This window comes from Gossypium hirsutum, chromosome A08 (genome assembly GCF_007990345.1).
Source record: "Gossypium hirsutum isolate 1008001.06 chromosome A08, Gossypium_hirsutum_v2.1, whole genome shotgun sequence".
Lineage (NCBI taxonomy): Eukaryota > Viridiplantae > Streptophyta > Magnoliopsida > Malvales > Malvaceae > Gossypium > Gossypium hirsutum.
In genome coordinates this window covers 99,713,866-99,723,439 of record NC_053431.1, presented here as the reverse complement: position 1 = coordinate 99,723,439, position 9,574 = coordinate 99,713,866, and the positions used below count along the sequence as shown (strand labels likewise).

The window sequence follows — 9,574 nt, the reverse complement described above, 5'->3', positions numbered from 1 at the left end:
TGTAACATCAATATCACTAATTCTTAAATTATTTAACATTACGAGTGTGATCTAAAATTTTAGATAATTTTTCTTTTTACTTTTATTATTTTAATCAGTTTTATCCTAAACCAAATTCAAGTTATTATATTTTATTCTAAATATTAGTTTATTATTAATTATTATATTTTATTCTCAAAGTCTTATATATAGTAATAATTAAAATTTTTATCGGTTAAAATCTGTCTTCTTTCAATATTGTGCTTATAAAAAATGTTTATATATTGATTTAACCTCAAAATTATAGACAATTGTGATAATATTCAATTAAAAGTTTGATTAAAATGAAATTAATGTATAAATACTTGATTTTATATAAAATATTGCATACAGTCAAACTATAAAATTATATTTTTTTGTGACTTGAACATCAAATTTAACCCATAACATTAAGATTACTAAAACTTGGCAGATATAATATTTTAAGGCTTAATGTTTATTACAAATATCGGTGTATAATTTTATATTGCTAATGAATCAGATGATATGTTATTTAAATTTTTAAAAATAAATTTATTTGTGTTTATTTTAGATGATTTATTATTTTATTCTATAGATGTATCATAGTTTATTAAGTAACGAAAGAGAGAATTAATTTATTTTTTCTTTTAATTTGGTTTCTGAAAATTATTAAACTCTCTGGTATCTTCTTCTAATAAACCGAATACCATAAAATGATAAGGGGAACCCTAATAACTACTACAGTAGAACTTGTGTTTGCTGCAACTTTTCATGCTCGACTCGAAACCCCAGAATTCCATTTTTGTGAGAGAAATGGCAGGATATTGCTCAAAACTCAATCTCTGTTAGAGATCAGTGAGGCCCAAGTTTATCACGCATCCGTTTTTTCAAGCCCAAACATTATTTAACAAACTCAGGCCCAGAGACAACCTGGATGAGTGCCTGAGCGTCAGGTGATGGAGAACAATTAGAGTTTGGCAAAAACAGGCTCGAGCCCAGAAGCTCGCTCCTGTCAACCTGAGCCTATAACGATCTAAGCCCGTGAAATCCCAAACCTGTAATAGATCCGAGCTCGAAAAAACTCAAACCTGAGATAACTCCGACTTAAAGCCCGGACTTTATAACTAAACAACCATAATAGACATTAATAATTAACATAATTTTATGATATCACTTAAAATATATATAAATGATGATTCTATTTTTTTTTTGAAAATATATTCATAAACATTGCATATTTATATTACAATTTTATTAACAGGAGAAGTAATTAATAATAATTTCTCATGATAAAATTTTAAAGACATTAGTTTAATATAAAATATTTTTAATACTATAACTATATATGTATAATAAATATATAAAATTGGTAGTTATTAAAACCTATAAAATTGAAAATTAATGATAACATAATAATATATTATATCATTATTATCAAAACTAAAACCAATTACCTAACTTGACCTTAAATTGATATAATAAATTAGTATATTACTAATATATTATTAATAATATAATATATAATTATTACTAAAAATATAAATACATATATAAGTATTATTATAATATAAATTATAATAAAATATATGATATTATAATGTTTAATCATCGATACATTTGTATATATATAAAATATTAATATTTTATATGATATATCATTATATAATATTATAGGAGGACTAACTTTTAAATGTACAAAAAAATATAAAGACTTAGAGCATATTTAACCTAGTATAATAATGTAATGCCCCAAACCCGGCCTAGGTGTCCAGACCAAGTTCGAAGAGTTACATGAACAACACTAAAAATCCATAGTCATCAACATGAATAAAAGAAAGTCGTTCAACATAATAACAAACATAGTAATAAGCTAATCATTCATCCATCTTAAAAAGTGGTATTATTAGAGAATATTGATATTTCTAATATTATAACTAAAGTAGTGATAAAGTGGATTGACTGAGCTTCCACAATGTCGACCCGTTCAAAGCTGTGAACCACCTATAATCCAATTAACCACAATGAGTTGTAAACCCAATGTATATAAGAAATATGTATACTAAAGTACGATTATATAAATGAATCCCGAATCTCAGATTCCAATCAGAACTAGAAGACCTCAAGTACAGATTTACGTATCAGATAGATGGCAAATCAATTCTAGTTTAGCTATAGAGTAAATCAGAAACAGATGCAGTTAATCCTACCCCCATCCGTTACACATCATCTCCGACCATCCCCACACACCATTTAGGAAATGAATACCCATCCATCCCTGCACACCGCTTAGTGTCGGTACGACACCTTTCAAAATATTTGCAGCTTAGCTGCCAGGTCAATAAGTGAATAAACACTCGGTTCATATATATATATAAATGTTGTAACCTAGCTACTGAATCAGAACGTATCACTTCCTTCATTACTCGATTCCTACCCAATGCAAATACAGTTTACAGATATCAAAATGTATACACAGTCATTCAGTTTCAGTAATCAGTTGTATAATCAGAATTTCAGTAGCAGTCATACGATCTAATTCAGGGCATACATACACGTTACGGGTGGCCTACATTTGTGTTAATAATTCTTACAGCCCAGAAAATAATTCCAAGCTTGACCCACACGTCCGTGTGCCCAGCTGTGTGTCTTACACAGCCTGACACATGCCCGTGTTGTCTGCCCATGTGGTCCTAAATCACAAACAATGAGTCACACAGCCTAGGTATACGCCCGTGTCTCTGACCCGTGTACCCTCTAATCACAAACAGTGAGTCACACGGTCTGGACACACGCCTGTGTCTTTAGCCTGTGTGCTCTCTAATTACAAACAATGAGTCACACGGCCTGAACACACACCTGTGTCTCTTGCCCGTGTGGCTCGTATTTGCTAAACAGGGAGTTTTACAGCCTAACACACGGTCGTGTGGCATCGATAGCCATGTTTTTTGACGTCTAAAATTCAAAAAAACTCGGGTTTTCGGTATGCACCTGGTATAGATTTGAAGTTGAAGTAACAGAGAACACTTTGAAACCTAAAACGACAACCAATTTATCAATTTAGAGGAAACAACCACTTCAACTGCTAAGTTAACAATCAAATTAACTGTGTCGAAACTATTCGCTTACCAACACTTTAACGACGATCAACCGAAACTAAACTTCTGAAGGCCTACTTTTTTCGATATCCTCGCTTAATAAAGAAGCAATTTGAACAATTAATAGAAGTTTCGGATATCGAACAAAACCATCACTCAAAAATGAAACTTGATGAAACTAATAGAATAGAAGGCAACCATAAGTGAACTTAAGTAGAACACCTTCAATTACAGTAATAAGCAACGTGTTAACCTTGGTTAAATCCAGTAGAAGAGTCTACGAAAGTAAGCAAAAGAAAATAAAAGAAAAATGGAAAAAAATGGGAAGAAGATGAAAGAAGGGAAAAAAAATAGTAGGCTAGGGAAAAAAGAAAAAAAGAGAAATTTAATTAATCCAAGTGAACTAGAGCAAAAAAAAATGTTCTTCCATTGCTCACACAATTATTAGAACCCATGGCTAAAGGAAACACAATGTATAACCATCGAACTAGCATGCTCATTCTTAGCGTAGGTTTACATATAATTAAATTTAAGTTAGCGGCCTAAGAGTAGAGATTAGTTAAAATTGAATAACAAAACTTCTAACGATGTGACTTGAACTCCCAACCTTAAACACAAAAGCAGAGCACATAACCACAGATACAAAAATTTAATTACAACAGTTTCTAACAGTCATTCAATCAAAATTTTGGGACGTTACAAATAATAAATAATATATATATAATAAGTAATATATAATGTACTACTATTATACATAACTAGTATTATAATATTGATTATAATAAAAGATATAGTATTACATGATATTATAATATTTAATCATTTATGCAAATATATAAACTATTAATATATGATGTGATATAGCATTATATAATATAGTAGGAGTGCTAACTTTCAAATGTAAGAAAAGTTTAGTGCTTTAGAACATATTTCAACTAGTATAATAATAAACAATAATATGTAATATGTAATATATAATGTATTACTATTATATATAACTGTTATATTATAGATTATAATAAAAGATATAACATTACATAATGTTATAATGTTTATTCATTAATGCGCATAGGGGTGAGCGTTCGATCGAATCGAATCGAATCGAATCAAATGAAAAAATTTCGAGTTAATCGAGTTGACGAATCATATTTTGTCATCCTAATTTGATTTGAAATTTTCTCGAATTGAGTCGGGTGAGTAATGAGAAACACAATGAAGAATAAAAACTGAATAATACTTTTTCATATCTCAACAAGGCAAACAACAACGATATATATACACAACTTAGTTAGCAGTTGATTAATAACAGACTAACGAACTACTAACTGTCGCTAACAACCACCACAATCATTTAATTCCTTAATATGCCTCTAGCTTTCTCTGCGATCTCTGACTGACCATGTTTAGTAATAGCCTTGAGACATGACCTGAACTTTGTAAACAAAGGAGCTGACAAAGGCTTAGTGAACACATCTGCTATTTGCTCTTGAGCAGGAACATGTCCTACTGTCAACCATCCAGCAGCAACTTTTTCCCGTACAAAAAAGAGATCTAATTCAACATGTTTGAATTTCGAATGTAGTACTGGATTAGCTGAAACAGTAACAGCTCCAGAGTTATCGCAGCAAACAGCAGCTATACGAGTAGATGAAATATGCAACTCAGACAAGAGAGACTCGAGCCAAACCACTTCAGTAACAATGTGAGCAAGAGCGCGATACTCAGCTTCGGCAGTTGACCTGAAGACGACCTTCTGTTTCTTGGATCTCTAGGCGATCGGATTCCCTCCAAGAAACACACAGAACCCCGTAATAGATCGTCTATCATCCACATCGGTTCCCCAATTCGCATCTGAGTATCCTACTAAATCTAGGTTGACAGCCTTAGTAAAATGCAGACCATAATCCGTGGTGTTTTGAAGGTACCGGAGAATACATTTCACAGCCTTAAAGTGTTGACCTAAAGGTTGATGCATGAACTGGCAAACTTTATTGACAACAAACGCAATATCAGGCCTGGTGATGACTACGTATTGCAAAGCTCCCACAATACTTCTTTAGTCAGACGCATTCTCCACTGCACTCCTATCATGTCGAGACCAAGTACATGATGTGACCATGGGTATAGGTAACCCTTTTGCATGATCCATCTTGGCTTTCTGTAGAAGATCGAGAACATACTTCTACTGACTTAAGAACAGCCCTGCAGGAGTAAGATGAACCTCAATTCCAAGAAAGTAAGAAAGAGATCCCAAATCTTTCAAGGAAAACTTGTTATGTAGAAGTGTGACAAATTCATCAATGTTGCTTTTGTGATTACTAGTAACAATGATATCATCCACATATACAAGGAAATATAGACAAACATCCGCAGTTTTTCAAACAAATAAAGACCCATCAGACTTGGTCAAAAAAAATCGGACATGAGTAAGAAGTCTCTCAATTCAGAGAACCAAGCTCTAGGGGCCTGCTTAAGACCATAGAGTGCCTTCTTCAATTTACAAACTAAAGTTTGATTACCATGTTTGTGTTCAAAACCAGGAGGCTAAACCATGTAGATTTTTTCAGACAAATCACCATTCAAAAAAGCATTATCGACGTCGAGCTGCCTAAGGTGCCAACCGAACTTTACAGCAAGAGTTAAGACAACACGAATGGTTGTTAGCTTGACAATAGGACTGAAAGTCTCATGGAAGTCAATGCCAGCTTCCTAAAGATACCCTTTGACCATCAAACGACCTTTGTATCGGGTTATGGTGCCATTAGCATGCTTTTTAAGCTTAAACACCCATTTGCACCCCACAGCCCTTCTGTTGGCAGGTAAGGGAACCAAGTCCCATGTTTGATTTCTTATCAACACATCAAATTTTTGTTTAGCAACCAGAGCCCACTCTTTCGATGACAAGGCCTCCTCAATTGTAACTGGTTTAGGAACACCAATCTCTATTGAAAAAACACATGGTTTGAAAATCCCACTCTTGGCCCGGGTCTGTATGGGATGAGTGTTGACAGGAGGTGCAGGTAGGGATTCATTAACCTGAACATTACTGGAAACCACTCGAGAGGTCTCAGAAGAAGAAAAATGTGATGCCTGAGGAGAATGAGAAAACTGATTACTGCTATCCTGATCGTGAGATACCACAGCAGCAGCTGGCGGAGGTTAAAAATCAATGGACCCTGAGGAAGCAGATATAGAAGAAAAACGTACTACTGGAACTTGAGATGCATGACGCTGGAACTGAGGTGAAGGAACAGAAGAAACAGAACCAGCTGGAGAAGCAGAAGTAACAAACGAAAAAGTGGCCTCATCAAAAATTACATGGCGAGAAACAAATAACTTGCCAGTGTCATCCATGTATTTATACCCTTTGTGAACAAGACTGTAGCCAAGGAATACACAAGGACGAGAGTGATACTCCAGTTTATGAGTGTTAAACGGCCTTAGATAAGGGTAACACCGACAACCAAAAACCCGCAGATGCATAAATGAAGGAGGGGTTTTATGTAAGGCTTCATAAGGAGACATGCCATGGAGAACAGGTGTGGGAAGCCTATTAATAAGATAGACAACACTGATAAAAGCATGCGCCCAAAAACGTAGAGGAATATTAACCTGAGCAAGCAAAGTTAAACCAACATCAACAATATGTCTATGCTTTCTTTTCACCAACCCATTTTGCTCGAAAGTATGAGGACATGAGAGGCGATGATGAATCCCAAGCTGAGCAAGTACCTTGGGAAAAGACCAAAATTTACCGCCCCAATCGGACTGGAGAACCTTTATAGAACAACCAAACTGAACAGTAACCAATTTTTGTAGTTGAAGAAACTTCTCAAGAGCCTTAGACTTGTGTTTAATGAGATACATCCAAGTATGATGAGAGTAAGCATCGATAAAAGACACATAATAAGAGTGGCCTTCAGATGAGATAGAAGCTGGGCCCCAAAGATCAGAGACAATAAGTTCAAAAAGAGCTGAATATGTGGTAGTGGAAGGAGAAAAAGGTAGCTTATAGGATTTGCCAAGTTAACATGTAAAACATATTGATGACAACTTACAAGTGTTAAAAGCAATATTATTCTTATGAAGAACTGCCATAATAGTCTTATTACAAGGGTGGCCAAGTCTCTTATGCCAAAAACCAAAAACACAACTATTATCAACTGAGGACTTCAATTGAGCAGCACAAACCGTGGCTGAAAAATCACCATTCTTGAATCAGCTGGAGTTGCAAAGATCAAAGTGGTACAAACCATTATGTATGCATCCCTCCAACAATATTGTCCCCGCCTTGATATCCTTCACAAAACAATGTCGAGGATAAAATTCAAAGAAAACTTTGTTATCACTAGCAAACTATGCAATAGATAGTAGGTTTTACAAATATGAGGAATATGCAAAATATTTTTCAGGTGAAAAACTCTATTACCAGATGTAAAACAACTGGAACTAGTATGAGCTACAGACACGGGTACACCATTTCCCATAAAGACCTTGTTGGTACCTATGTATGGTGCTGATTCCAGTAAGTTGTCGAGATCATTGGTCACATGATGAGACGCACAGGAGTTAGGGTACCAGACCTTGCCATTCGAGGAACATAGCCCTTGCTTAGAGACTACATTTGCCTGCAAATTCATTCCTTGAACCTTGCTATTGTGAGAACAACAATACGAACATCACAGGACAAGGGGAAGGACTTTGAAACTGATGATACTGAACCTGCATCGGCTGATCAGAAACACCCGCAAATGACCAATCCGGCCACATAACTGACACTGAAGCTTGTTGTGGAAAAATTTTCTACCTCTGCCTTGACTACGAGAGGACCGACCATGACCCCTGTAAGATGTCCCAAAGTCTTTAGTAGACGAACCAGTATTGCCAGTAGTAGAAACATTCTGTTGAGCAATATTCGCTTGTAAAGCTATACTGGACGCCAAATCTTGTTGCCGAGACTCACAATCCAACAACATGTCAGCAAGAAGATCGAGAGAAACATTCATTGTAGAAGCCACAACTCGTGCGGACTCATACTCCACTGGTAAACCTGCAAGAATAATACTAACCTGTTCTTGCTCAGTAATGAGAGTTCCTGCAGCCATAAGAGTGTCACACAAACTTTGAACCTTAGCCAGGTATTCTTTGACCGTTAAAGACCCTTTATTCTGAGAATAAAGAGAATGTCTCAGAGTAGAGACTGCTAAAACAGACTTCGAAGCAAATCTACGCAAAACAATACTCCAGACTTCAAAACTCGTTTTGGCACCACTGAGATGAACCAGAACATCATCGCTAACAGTGGATAATAACCATGAGGCTAACAACTTATCTTGTTGAACATGAAACAAGAACTCAGGATTGGGAATAAGAACCCCATTACTATCGACAACAGACTGCGGAGGAACACTAACAGTACTAAGAACAAAATTATGCAAACCATACCCTTCAAGGATGAGCATCACCTATTGCTTCCAGAAAAGAAAATTACGATCATTGAGTTTGACCGTTTCATGTTTAGGAAACTGATGAAGTTTGCACAAGATACCAAGGCCAGGATCGGGGGACGAACAATCTCCTGGAGCAGTCGTATTGAACGACTGACGATTCTCGTCATTATTGCCAGAAATAGCTTCAGTAGGCATGAAAAAAGAAAAAAAAACTTATGGCTGTGATACCATAATGAGAAACACAATGAAGAATAGAAACTGAATAATACTTTTTCATATCTCTACAAGGCAAACAACAACGATATTTATACACGACTTAGGTAGCAGCTGATTAATAACAAACTAACTAACTGCTAACTGTCGCTAACAACCACCAAAATCATTTAATTCCTTAATAGTGAGATGGAATTCGAATCGAATCGAATCGAATCGAATATATTTGTTCAAGTTAAATTTTAAAAAATAATTTTGGGTTCTTGTAACCATTGTCACCCACCGAAATAAAATTTGTTCACCTTAATCAAAATTTTTATTAACTTTCATCACCTTATAGCTTATTTATTAAACTTTTATAAATGGGTTAGCTTATTTGCTTGCTTAGTTGTTTCAATTACCTTCAGATTTTTGCCACTATGTATTTTGGAATTAAAAAATATATTAAATATAAAAATGTGATTTTTTTTAATAAAATTTATTTTAAAGATAAAATGTGAAATTGATACCAATACAAAATTTTAACATGAATATTTAATGGCATAATTAATAATTCAATTTTAATATAAATATTCAATATGACTAAACAATTTAATAATATAAATAATATAAAATGTGAAATTTAATTTAATAATATAAATAGTAGATATAAAAAAAATTATTACTATTTATGTTTAGTGATTTTTTTTGGATAATTTTGATTTTTTTATTGGAGAGTAAAGGGTGAGAAGTAAAAGTTTAGGGGGAAAATAAAAAGTTTTGGAGATTAAAAGTTTGAGGGAAAGTAAATAAATAGGGGGAGTAAAATTTTGGAGG

The 9,574-nt window shown here is 34.2% G+C and overlaps 1 protein-coding gene across 1 annotated transcript; it reads right to left on the bottom strand.

Moving 5' to 3' along the window:
• Positions 1–7,079: 7,079 nt before the first annotated feature.
• Positions 7,080–8,801, bottom strand: LOC107933870 (uncharacterized). Its single transcript, XM_041074724.1, has 2 exons — positions 7,600–8,801; positions 7,080–7,394 (listed from the first exon to the last, which is right to left on the bottom strand). Exon 1 carries the CDS (start codon positions 8,555–8,557, stop codon positions 7,775–7,777), a length of 783 nt encoding a protein of 260 aa, XP_040930658.1. The 5' UTR covers positions 8,558–8,801; the 3' UTR covers positions 7,080–7,394; positions 7,600–7,774.
• Positions 8,802–9,574: the final 773 nt, after the last annotated feature.